Source organism: Hippopotamus amphibius, chromosome X (genome assembly GCF_030028045.1).
Source record: "Hippopotamus amphibius kiboko isolate mHipAmp2 chromosome X, mHipAmp2.hap2, whole genome shotgun sequence".
In the NCBI taxonomy this organism is placed as follows: domain Eukaryota; kingdom Metazoa; phylum Chordata; class Mammalia; order Artiodactyla; family Hippopotamidae; genus Hippopotamus; species Hippopotamus amphibius.
Genome location: NC_080203.1, coordinates 3,936,408 through 3,949,494, shown reverse-complemented (window position 1 = coordinate 3,949,494; position 13,087 = coordinate 3,936,408). Strand labels below are relative to the sequence as shown.

Here is a 13,087-nt window from a genome sequence, read left to right as displayed (position 1 = left end):
AAATCATTGAAACAGAGCAGGCCTGTATTGCTTGGAGATTTCAGGGAGAACAAATGAAAGCACTTGCCACTTCTGCAGATTCGCGCGAGACAAAAATGCTAGAAGGGAAGAGTCGAGTCTTTCATCAGCCCGTGAGACAGGAGATGGCATCTGTGGCTCTTCTTGCAGGAATAAAATAAAAACGTTCATCCACTGTCATGATATTGGGGTTCTTATACATGGAGTTTCCATAGTTAAATGGGAGGCTCTTTTTAGGGCCAGGCTCACCTGTTAGATACCAGGTTTTGTTATTTAAGAATATCCAACTTGTCTTTGATTGTTTTGTCCATCCTTGGCTCCAGACCCTGTAGAGGCCCAGACCAGAGATACTGAATGAACAACTTTGGACTTCCAGCCACACTACTCAGTGTGCTATCTGGCAAGACAGAGTGTAAAAAGTGCAACCTATAGATGAAGGAGGAGGTGATTGGGGTTTTTGGAGGGTTGGGGTGGGTTTCAGGAGAGTCTTTCTATAACTGGGATAAGGTTGGAGCTGGTAGATTTTGCCAGAAAGACAGATATGTTGTGAAGGAAATACAGAGTCAGGGTGGCTGCAGTGAAGGAAGGGTTAATGGGTGGCTTGGTGGGAAGTGCTGAGCGGGGCTGGGCAGGGACCTGCTCCTAGGCTGAGGGCCCCAGGGGCCACTGACAGCTTTTGCAAAGCAGAATGTGAAGACCAGGCATGACTTGCATAGGATCAGACCCAGGGATATACAGCAACACGAGGCAGGAGACAAGTCAAGAGGCTGTTTGCCCAGTCAACGGGTAGGTGACAAGTTGCCTTATCAAAGGTAAAGGTGAGGGCAAGTGGCAGCCAAGGCTGCTCCTGAGATTTCAGGGTTGGGCAACTGCATGTAGTGATGGCCCCAAACTTTTATGGGAACTAGCTGCGGGCTGGCGAGGATATTGATCAGAGTGCAGAGATGCAGTAAGGTCATTTGGGCCTGTGAGGATGCCTATATGCTGAGTCCTGGAAGTTCTCCTATCGAATCACTGACCCTGAGGGTGGTGTGGGAGACAGCAACACACTACACAGTACATCAGTCTAATAAAGGACAGAAACTACATGATCGCAAGCACAGATGGGCAGAGTCAGACCTTTATGCCATAATAAGGACTTGGGCTTTCTCCAGAGGACCGAGAGCCAAGATGATTTCTTTCTAAATGGTTGTAAAAAATACACATAACATAAAAATTACCACCTTCACCATTTTTAAGTGTGCAGCTCAGTGGCACTAAGTATGTTCACAGTGTTGTGCAACCAATCTCCAGAACTATTTTCACCTTGCAAAACTCTGTCCCCATGAAACAACAACATCCCCTCCGCCCCTAGCCTCTGGCACATGCCATCCTGTTTTTTGTCTATATGAATTTGACTGCTCTAGGTACCTTATAGAAGTGGAAACATACAGTGTTTGTCCTTTTGTAACTGGCATCCTTCTCTTAGTCGTAATGCCTTAAAGGTTCATCAGTGTTGTAGCATGTGTCAGAATTTTCTTCCTTTTTAAGGCTGAATAATATTCCATAATATGCACATTCCACATTTTGTTTATCTATTCATCCATCCATGGACAGTTGGGTTGTTTCCACCTTTTGGCTATTGTGAATAATGCTGCAGTAAACATGGCTGTACAAATACATCTTCAAGATCCTGCTTTAAGTCCTTTTGGATATATACCCAGAAGTAAATTGTTGGACAATATGGTAATTGTATCTTTAAGTTTTTTTTAGGAACCGCCATACTGTTTTCCACAGTGCCTGCACCATTGTCCATTCCCAGCTACAGAGGCAGAGAAGTTTTAAGCATAGGATTGATGTGGTCAGATTTGTGCTTTACAGTTATCTCTATGGTGGCAATGAAAAGAATGGACTGGAAGTGGGCAGACTACAGGGAGGGAGAATAGTAGGAAGTAGTTCCAGTCCTCCAGGTAAGAGATGATGGGGCTCCACAGGTACTGACTAGCGTAGTACCTGTGGAGATGGAGACAGAACTGTTTAGTAAGTATAATGGACCCAGAGTTCAGAGAGCAGTGAGGGAGAGGGAAGCATCAAGTCAGAAAGCACGTGGCTAGGTGGAGTATGTGACTCCTCCCAGCCCACGTGGTGGGCAGGGTATCTCCACGCTGCTGCTGCACTGCCTGGATCCAGCTGAGCAAATGCCCAGTCCAGGGACATATCAAGCCAAGGCAGCATGCTTAAACAGGTCAACAGACAGGGGAACCTGAGGCAAGACACTGGCTTCCAGGTGGAGGCTCTGCCTAGGCCAGCCTGAGTGGATCCCCATGGCACACTGTGCTGTTTCTGAGGTGAGCAACAACACTCTTTAAGTAGCCCTCTCTTCCTTCTAGTAGTACAAGTCCTGGAGCATGCTGGGGTGTGGCTGTGGACAAGCCCTCTTTCCAGACCCAACTGGTTCTCCATTTCCAGTCTTTGGGTCCAGTCACTGGCATGGTGTCTCAGTAAACTAGGTTTATCAGGAAGGGTGGCAATTGTAGTCTGTGAGCCAGGGAATTAAGGCTAATAGTCTCAAGTAGCAATCAGTTCCTCAGCCCCAGACTGGGCATGTGTCAGGAGGAAAGCTAGTCAATGCACCCTCCTAGTGGACGAGCCTTGACTAGCCTGGAATTGCAAGAAACACAGAAGGGCACAGAGTGAGAACTGTAGGGATGTAGGCAACAATAACAGCAGAATTGTGAGGGAGGATAGAAAAAATCCTTGTCAGTATTTTAGAATGTCTGAATTGACCAAGTTAGAATCTTTGAGGGCCAAGACAGAGTAGAGAGTTCTCATGTGTGGGCTGGATATAATTTCACAAAGAGACCTTTGGTGTAGCCCAGCAGAAGAGGACCAGAAGACAGTCACTGCCAAGGGAAAACCTCAGGCTGTGGGAGATTGTCTTTCCATCAGTTTAACCATCTTTAATTTTTATAGCTCTGTCATTTCAGATAACAGAGGATAACAAAGACAATGTAATTTGGGGTATAGGGGAAGAACTTGGATTTCTTGGATGACTTAACTGGTGAAACAGATTCCTCAGTCACTCAAAAGAATCAGAATTCCTCATGTGGGGTTACTGGTTCAAACAAAAGTTTAGCAATAGGAGTAGCAATGCCCTTTTGAAAGGGAAAGCTTCAAGCCAGTGAAGGAGCAGACATGGTAGTAAAAACATATTCAAATCCATTAGATTTAGGAGCTAAACAAAATCAAATTGCCAGTGAAGAAAAGGTCCTGAACATCTGTTTATTTACAAAATTCCATAGGTAAGTGATATGAATTTCCAATTGAAACCCACTGGCTTAGAATACACTTGATTTAAATTTTAAAAGGTAAAATTGCAGCGAAGTTAACATTTTAAAAATAATTGAAATTATGACTGGTAACATTGTGCCATTGTTGACTAATATTGGACAAGGCAGGGCAGCACCAGGACTCTGAGAGATAGAAGCATATCATGGACAGTGAGGGCACTGACAAATCTCTAAGAATTTTGTATGATTTTGTAAATATTTATATAATTAACATTTTACCCATTAAAATTTAATTTAGGAAGGGCTCAGTATTATTATTATTATTATTATTATTATTAGATTTGACAATGCTTCCCATGCAATTTATACAGTATTAAATAAACCTAATTATTTTTAGCACATCTCTTGTTACAAGGTGAAAGAATAAATAAATCCTTTCTGCCCTCTGAGAAATCCCAGTGTCAGTATTAGTTGTAAAAGATATTTCAGATTTGATTTGGGCAAGGCAGAATGTCAATGTTATCAGGAGGTTTGAACATTTGATTAAATAAGATGGGATAGTGAAAAATAATACTTGGTTATCTATTGAATCAAAGTGGCAAAAAATTTAAGGTAAAGATGGGGGTAACATGGTTGTAAAGACTCTTAGCTCCTTTAAAATTAAAAAGCCTTTTAAAAATTGAGGACATGATAAAGTCAACATAAAGGATAGGACATTAGTTTGCGAAGACATGAAAGCTTTGTCGTTTAGACAGATTACTCAGGAGGAAAGAAAGACCATTTATACTCTTTATTAAGAGCAGACCAATGATCCAATAAAATTTTGTTATTTTAACAGAGAGAAAGCCAAATTTTAGTTTTGCATCAGTATAATAATTGATACTAGAGCTCTTTTTAAAAAATCTTACAAATAGTCTCATTAAATTTTAGTCAGTTTTGACCATGACAATAAAATTTCTTTTTTGTGAACATTTTATAACTTTAAAAATACCCATTTACATTTCATTTTACATATTTTTTGGAACCAGTAACTTTTAATTTAGGACAAAACTGTTATTTTTCCTTAATAAAAATATATTTGCATATCGTGCACACAGAGTTGTTCTCCTTTGCCATTATTACTTGTAGTAGTCTCTTTTATACATATTATTTATAATTTTTAACTATGAGTAATTTCTGTCTTACAGAGAAAATTACAAGGTAGGTCATTTTGAAATGTCTGCCATATGCCAGCATTTTGTAGCAAACTAGTAAAGCTTACGAATATATATCTCGTAAAATTTTATAGTTATATACTTTTTTATAGTATTTTTCTATGTTGACAAATGAATACATTTATTATCACATCCTAATACAGCCTCTCTGTACTATAAAAAATAAGAAGCAAAAAGTATATACACTTAAGATTAGGCTTAGTAATTAATGTTTCAGTACTTTATCTTACTTAGAAATCACCTAGGTATGTAATGAATATCTATTAGTTAATTTAATTCTGCATAAGTCTAAGATTTTAAATTACATTATGACCATTGAAATAAAGTTTGTCAGAATAATGACTGATTTGGTAAAAATCAAGTTTATATTTTTATAATCTTAAACATCTGGTAGATGTAATACTAGGTTGTTTCACTAGTTAACCTGTTTAAGTTTAGGAAGAATATACCCAAGTAGAATAAAAATATATGCTTGTATTATATGTAACATTGATAACTCACAAGGCATAGCTGTTTTAATTAAAGTAACAATATTAAACTAGTCTTGTTTGCCAGGGATTTACCTAAATTGTTTGAACTTGAATTTTTTAAATATTCATGTTTTTTATAAGAATACTTTTTCTTTTTTACATTCAAAGTACTAGAAATTTTTTCCTTATGAGTTTTAGGAATATTTAATTCATATAAGTGCTAATTTATCCCTAAGTCAACTGGAATAAAGGATAAGGGATTTTGTAAGTTAACTTGGTAATTCTATCCAGATGTAAGAAAATATTACACATATATAACATACATGTGTACATAAACATGCAGACAGACTCAAATAAAAATCTTATGGCTTTAATTCTAAATTTTCAGCCATGTGTTAGGTATAAACACAAATATAAAACTCATTGGTTTATGTAAGAGTTGGTGCTCATCTTTGCCACACTTTATATTTTTATCAGAATTGTGTTTCTGGCAGATGGGACAAGTTGAGGTTACCTGCTCAACATGAAGGCTAAAGCTTCCTATTAATATTTGTACAGGAGGCTTTAACATTTTTTGCCTTGATATACAATCTTATGGAGACTGTAGACTAAATTTTGGGTGAGCAGCCAAGGAGCAATCAGTCAATTGGGGTATCACCAAAGTTCTTCCACCTGGACAAAATATCCAGAGAATTTCCAATTAGGTTTTTCAGCTTCATATTGTTGTTTTTATGCTCCCTGAGGCCCTGGAAGAGTCCCCAGTGGAGGCAGGACCTAGAGGGCAACATATTGGTCCTAGGCACCTGGGGGAAGAGAGGTCCTACAGCAGAGTTAGTTTGGGATATTGGGAAGCAATGGTAGCTTCTGTGGAGAGTTAACAGGGAGGAGGGAATGAAGAAGTGAGAACTAGTGCACACAGCTTTCAAGAAACTTGGCTGTTGCAGGGGGACGAGAAGAGGCAGAGCGGGGGATGGGGTGTTGGGTGAAGGTCAGAAAGACCTTTTTGTTTGCTTTAAACGGGGCGTCTAAGTTATTAGCCCTCGCTTCTGCTTCCATCCTTCTTCCATCCGCAGACTTAGTGATGGGAAGTGTAGCGGCAGCAACTTCATCAGATTGAGCCGAGGGGAGAGGGGCAGTTTATGAGCTGCAAGCGGACCCTCACTCCAGAATTTTCATGTGTGGGGAAGAAAAAAAAGAATGAAAATGCTACTGCTTCGTAGTGATAACTATGACTACTTCGCAATAAAAAAGACAAGAAAGTCCAAACTGCAATCATCAAAGGGCCCACAACGTTACGTGCGCCCCTGTGCGTGCGTGCGTGCGTGCGTGCCCTCGGCTCATGCACAATGCAGTTTGGCATGTGTGCGCATGCGTTAGCCGCCATTTCCTGCAGCCGCGATCTTGGACCGCGGTGCCCACCGGGAAATGGCAACCATCAATAAAGAAAATGGCTGTCCTGGGCAAGCTCGGATTTGACAGGGCTTATTCTGGGCCTTGCCCATACCGGCCGGCAGATGGCAGGCGAGGATCACAGATGGGTTGGGACGCACCTCTGGGGCCTGCTGGGGAGCCTTTAGGTTTTCATGGCCCTTCCCCCCGCATTGCAGGGTCACCAGCCGGTTTGAGAATGTAGCGAGTCGTGACGATTCTCTTCCCACTTCGTCGCCCCCACCCAGTCAGCCAAGGCAGCCTAGGGGAGAAGCCTCTGGTCAGAGAGCTGGGCCCCTGCTGGGCTTTTGTGCATGGGCCTTCACAGCACCGTGGCCTCTGGAGAGGACAGGATGGCTTGGGACTTTTTAGGCAAGACAGATGAACTGGGACTGGGAAAGTTTGGAGAAAGGGACGGCAGCAGAACGAGGGGGACAGAAATGTCACTGTTTCCAGCGAGGAGAAGACTTTGTCTTTTAAAACCTCATTGAAGTCATCACGTGTTCTCAGGGGTGGCCTTTGTCGTTGGGAGGGGAGCAGAGGTGCTGGGGTCCTCCCAGGGAGGACACGAGCTCTCTCCGAGGTGGGGGCCATGCCGGGCTCCTCCCTGCCCCACCCTCCAGCAGAGGAGCCTGCTATTGCCACAGGATGGGATACTGGTGTGTAGTCAGTGACCAAGGGTTCATTCTTCCTCAGCACCTTGGCTGGTTTTGAGGAGAAGAATGTGGTCACCAAGGTGGGAGACGCCTGGCAGCAGAGGCCTGGAGTCCTGCGAGATGACCGGGGAGACCCAGCTGCACCCACCCACCAGCCTGCAGACCTCTGCACCCCAGAGCAGCAGAGCTGCCCCAGAAGTCCTGAGCAGCGCCTGGAAGTGGACAGCGCAGCCAGCAGGTAAGGGCTACTCTGTGCTGGGCTCCTGCCTGCCTGAACCAGACTTTTGTCAGGGGCCACAGCCCACAACAAACCCTCACACATTATGCATGCCAGTTACCTTCGACAGGTTTGGTGGGTTAGGAGCCCATGGGAAGCTGACCAGCAGTGAGTATCCCAGGGGTAGAGCTCTGTGGGCTTGAGTTTGGAGAAGGTGCCCAGAGAACCATGCTGTGTGGCAGCCACATGGAGCATGAAGACCTGGTTGGCAGAGGGATACAGGGTGCCTTTGCCATTCACGGGGGTGGAAGATCTCTGAGGAAGGTGTGCATGGTGTGGATAAATTCTTCCACTGCCACAGCCACCAAGGTGATCTTGTATGGCAGCATTTCAGTGTTCCCTTAGCTCCCCAGAGGTCTTCCCCCAAAGTGGCCATGAGTTTGGGAGTAACCCAAAGAAGATATACAAATACTTAATGTGAACCAGTTGTAGATAATGGCTATATACACACTGAACAAGGTGGCCAGGCCCCCCAACCACACCCTGAAGAAGCACACAGTGCATCAATGAACAAATAGCACAGCAGTAACACCACAGTAATAACCATTAGCATCTGTTGTGTGCTGAGAATGTGCAGGCATTCTTCGCATGCTTTATGTGTCCTCACTCATATAATTCTCATACCAACCCTATGGAAGAGGTGCTGTTATTAACTCTGTTCTACAGATGAGAAAATGAGGTGGAGGGAGGTTGGATAGCTAGCCAATAGTCATCCGGCCAGGCAGTGGCCTAACATGCATTAGAACCCAGGCAGTCAGCCCAGAGCCTGTATTGTTAATCACCATGCTATATGTGCTTGCTCTCCATTTTTGATAAGCTGGCTCCTCCTTGTGCTTCAGGTCTCCTTGCCCCCTCAGCTCTTCTGTCCCCTCGACTATCGTGCTGGATGTGGATCAGAGGATGCCAGACACTTGCTAGCTGTTCAGTCAGAAATGGATGCTGTTTCCCTCCTCTTCTACTCAGTCCTCTCTCACTGTCTGTACTTTATCTCCCACCTGTCTTTCCAGGTTCCTACAGAGCCTTCCTTCCCAGCCAGTCTACCTTTTCCAGTCTACATGGTGCATTCCTGTGTCCTAGAGTGACATAGGACTAGGCACAGGGTAACTGGCCACATTGAGGCAGGGTACCTCACCCAGCCTGGGGTGAGAGGGCAGGTACCATGGAAGGGCTTCCCAGAGGAGAAAGTGATGTCATGTACAAACATACAAGAGAGGTTGGGTGTACATGACATAGTCTGAGAAGATGAGGCTGGGGAGGTGGGCAGGTGCTAGATCATGATTGTTCCCTACTGTCCCCACTCTTAAACTAGTTGAAGTCCCGGGCACTGCATGCTCTGGCAAAGGGGTGATAGCCTGAAGCTTAGGCCAGGTGGATGCAGAACATTATCTGAGTGGCAGCACGTTGGAGAGAAGCCAGAATTAGTCCAGGGCAGTGTGTGCCCATCGAACCGGGCTGAGGCTGCTGGAAAGGGGGCCGTTGTGAGGTGAATGGCACAAATGGGGAAGAGTCAATGATGGAACCCAAGAGAATGCCCTGAACTGTATTAGGCAGCTGTAGCAGCTTTTGATATGGGACTGGTGATCCAGGAGCAGGCAGAGTAAGAGCAGGTAAGGGCCTGGCCAGAAAAAGGCCTTGTGTGCTGGCTAGGAGGTCCAATTTCAGGCCAAGGGCTGTGTGTTACACCAAGGGATGGAGATTGAGTAAAACCATTATACTTGTCAGTTTCCTGCCTCTTCTTGTGGCAGGTGACTTCCAGAATGGGGTCCATCCAGATCTCTTCCTTGGGGTCCATCCAGATCTCTTCCTTGGTGATGCCTAAATTTATTTGTCCCTTTCTCTCTCAGCCTTATGTTCTGCAGAGGCTTCACTGCAGGGTTGGGGCAGGGAACTCATTCCAGGAAGGGAGTGTCCCACCCATTGAGGAGGTGAGCGGGGCTGTGTCTGTCAAGTCTGCACTAGCCCCATAACTCTGCTGCAACCAAGTGAGTCACAGGCCCAGGCTGTTGGCTGCAGGGGTAGTTCTGGGCACACACTGGAAGGTTGGGGTCTTGCCACTGACTTACAGTGTGACCTGGGTCACATAGTCTGGGTTTTCTCATCTATAAAATGAGTGCTTCTACCTATTGATCTCAGGAGCCTCAAAGAACAAAAGCTCAGTGATTTTCAAGGATTGTTTCAAAAATGTCAGCATTCTTTTAAACTCATCAAAACGACAGTCTTGGTATTAGCCCCTGATAACCCTGTTTGACCCTGGAAGACGTCAGCTTTCAGTGTTGACACAGTTGTCCCTCCCTCCACTTCTTTCAGGATGAGAAACCCCTTGAGCTGTATGGTCACTGCTAGCATCATTACCACCTCTGATCAGCCTCATGTTTATATGCCAGCCTCCCCAAGTGAATTAGAGTCCAACTCAACAGCAAGGTAAGAAGGGACAATCTGGGAGATGTTCTCCGGGCTATTTCCTCCCTGGAGCTAAAGGGCTCGGCTTTTATCCCACATTACTTCCCTGACAGTAGTTCTAGTGCCTGCTCCAGTTCTCAGCAGCCCCATTGGTCAAGGGGCCACAGAGTGTAGCCCAAATTCGCCTAACATAAACTCCTGTGTGTGGGCCTGGACGGAGTCTCCCAATGAAAAGCTGAGGTGGCACTTCTTAGGGCTCTGCCATCATTCAGACCTTGCTATTATTTCTTGGGGAACATGCTTGTGAAGGGTGAAGGAGTCCCTTTGGGGCCAGGGCCTATGTCTGTCTCTCTCACGTTATCTGTTGTGAGAAGAGGCTCATACCCACTGCCTCACCTGTGCTCCTGGCTTCACCTACCGTCTTAGAGTGCAGGAAGGGAGCCATTGTAAGGAGGCTGAGTGGGTGTGTGTGTGTGTGTGTGTGTGTGTGATCAGAGGAGCATCTGCTGCTGTCAGGCATGGAAATGGGGCCAAATTTGGGGTCATGGTGAGCCCATCATGAGGTAGACCTTGTTTCCAGTGTTGCCAGGGGCCTGTCCAGGGTGAGGTGACTTCTCAACCTCTGGAGCTCCAGGATTAAGAAGGAAGAGGTTACATTTCTGATGGAGATTTTACAGTCTAGGATTGAGACTTAGAGGCAGTTTTGGTCCCAGGCAGAAGGGGAACAAAATGTGGTCAGAAAGGAGGCTGGAAAGTCCACTGGACTGAAGTCTTAGAAGGGGATTGTCCCACCACTGGCTGCAGGGAGCCTCTTTCTAGCGCTCTCAAATCCACACACATCAGGCTGTACTCATGGGCTTTGATTTCAGCCCGAGTCCACAGTGGGCTCAGCAGCCTAGCAGCTCCCATTTCCTGCTTTCCTTGCCCTGAGGGGGCAAGAGCACCAGCACCTCTGCCCCCAGGCCTTCCCATGAGTTCCTTGACTTCCTTCAAACAAAATGGGGGTCCTCCCTCCCCTGGACCCCTGCTTTAGGTCAGGCATAGTCTCCTGAAATCTCCCAGTATACTTCTTTCTGTTCTACTATGCTTTTCCTACAGCAAGGGGATTCTCTTTGTGAAGGAGTATGTGAATGCTGGCGAGGTATCTTCCAGAAAGCCACTGTCTTCATTCTATGGCAGGTAAGAAGTCCTGGATATTTCCATATCACAGCCTTCTCCTGCCAGACCCTGTGTTGTCTCATTCATGCATCCCCAGTGCCTCACTAAGTACCTGGCCCAGAGTACCTTCTATGTAATCATTTATTGAATACATGGATGGTTTAATTGCTCATGGACGTGATTTATGCCTTTCCAGCTGTTCTACCTAACTCAGTGCCTTTGTGCTCCCCTTTTATCATAATGTCATCCTGTACTCCACTTTCAGTGCCATGTGTTTCTGCCTGTCTTTGTTTATTGGTAGACTACAAGCTTTCTTTTGTGAAATCCTGAGAGCATCACTCTTGACGGAGCTGGTGAGGCCCTTAAGAACCATCTAGTTAATTCCATCCTGTTCCAGAAGTCAGGGCTCCTCTCTTCAGCTCCCGTGGTCTTTCCAGCATGCCAGGTTGACTCATTTGAACACACATTTCACTGCAGGTCCTAATATATACATAACTTGTCACTCATCATCTCTGTCTGCTTGCTTCCTGGTGTCATTTTGAAGGGTACCTCTGTGTCACCTCAGCTAAAAACCAACCCACACTGAGACAGTGTCCTCCTGGCTTTTTTTTTATGACACATCACCCCACTACTAGGGTGAGGATTTTACTTACAGAGAGGGGCATTCTGGCCTTATTTCAGGATTGGGCCGCTGGGGTTTCCAGACCAGCTTTCACTGCTGCTGTGGAATGATGATCATGGGCATGGGGTCAAGTTCAAGTCCCCACTCACCTCCCACTTGTTGGGCCATTTTGGACAATATGTTCAACCTTTATGAGCCTCACTTTCTTTGTTTGTAACTCCTTAGAGTGATTTTTCCCAGTAACTTTATTGAGGTATAATTCATATATAATAAAGTTCACTCTTTAAAGTGTATAGTCCAGTAGTTTTTGGTACATATTGTGCAATCATCACCACTATCCAATGCCAGAACATTTTTATCACCCAAAAAGGGAACCCCATACCCATCAGCAGCTCTCCCACGCTACCAGCCACAGCCGCTGGCCACTGCTTTCTGTGTCTGTAGCATTCTCCACTCACGACTGCCTTGCTCTCTCCCATCACACTCCCTGCAGTGTTGGCAGCATTGAGGACTCATGCAACATGCAGAAGAAACTCCCACACGACCGTACTCCATACTCTGAGAGGTAAGCGTGCCATGTCACCAGGGAGCTCACAGGCCTGCAGAGGAGAAGCAACTGCGGGAGACTGACACTCTAAGTCCACTTGCTTTTGTCTGCTGCTTTGCTATTTCTGATCCATTACCAAATGTGATGCGTCACACCACAGCCTAGGGCACTGCTTCCCTCATTGGGGTGTCACACTTGTGACACCAAAAGCCTTTGAATCCAGCTAAGACTAAAGGGCAAACACAGTGAGTTAGTGGCAGAGCTAGGAGGACTAAACCCCAGGGCCCTGGGTACTCCCAGGTAAGTAAGGTGTTTTTGTTTTTGTTTGTTTTCTGTTTTGTTTGGTTTTCTGTTTGTTTGTTTGTTTGCCATGTGGGATATTAGTTCTCTGTAGTGGAACCTGTGCCCCCTGCATGGGAAGCACAGAGTCTTAACCACTGGACCACCAGGGAAGTCCCAGGGAGGTGTTGATATGAAATGTCTCCACTCTGTCATCTAACTAACTGAGCTGGAACTGGTGGTGATAAAATAGGAGGGAGGAACAGGGCTGTGATGAGGGCTGCAGTCTTTAGCGACATTGTCAAGAGACTGAGTCCTGGGCCAGCAGCAAGTCAGGCAGGGACATTCAGCAAGTTCTGTCTGAGGAGGAAAAGCAGGGGTGACTCGAGGAACAAAGGCAGGATCCTGGAACTGGGGAGATAATCTACAAGTCAGTATCTAGGACTTCAGTATGAGGTGCCAGCAGACTCTACAGCCACATGGACTTTGTGACAGTCCTTGGACCCATGCTGCCTCTGCAATACTCCAGCCAGGAGTCAGTACTCCCAGGCATGAGGAGAAGGGCCATCAAGACAGAGGCCCAGGTAGGGCATACAAGGACACGTCTCCTGTAGGAGAAGACAGGGGTCTTCTTGTTCTAGAGGGGAACAGCATCCCATACAGATATGCTACTCAGGGGGACAGGGAGAAGAAAGCTGCCTGGAATAAGAATCACACTGCAGTGTCCATAAATTCGATAGAGAGTAGGG

The 13,087-nt window shown here is 45.6% G+C and overlaps 1 protein-coding gene across 12 annotated transcripts in view; it reads left to right on the top strand.

Annotated features, from left to right (window-relative positions):
- Positions 1 to 13,087, top strand: part of ZNF185 (zinc finger protein 185 with LIM domain) — a 57,802-nt gene that overhangs the window by 38,046 nt on the left and 6,669 nt on the right. For 11 of the 12 annotated variants that reach the window (XM_057717779.1, XM_057717780.1, XM_057717778.1 and 8 more), the window contains 4 exons: positions 7,096 to 7,293; positions 9,640 to 9,753; positions 10,831 to 10,911; positions 12,006 to 12,077. In XM_057717779.1, the coding sequence (XP_057573762.1) occupies positions 7,096 to 7,293; positions 9,640 to 9,753; positions 10,831 to 10,911; positions 12,006 to 12,077 (465 nt within the window). The remainder of the gene's footprint in view (positions 1 to 7,095; positions 7,294 to 9,639; positions 9,754 to 10,830; positions 10,912 to 12,005; positions 12,078 to 13,087) is intronic. The other variant, XM_057717786.1, reaches the window with a different exon arrangement.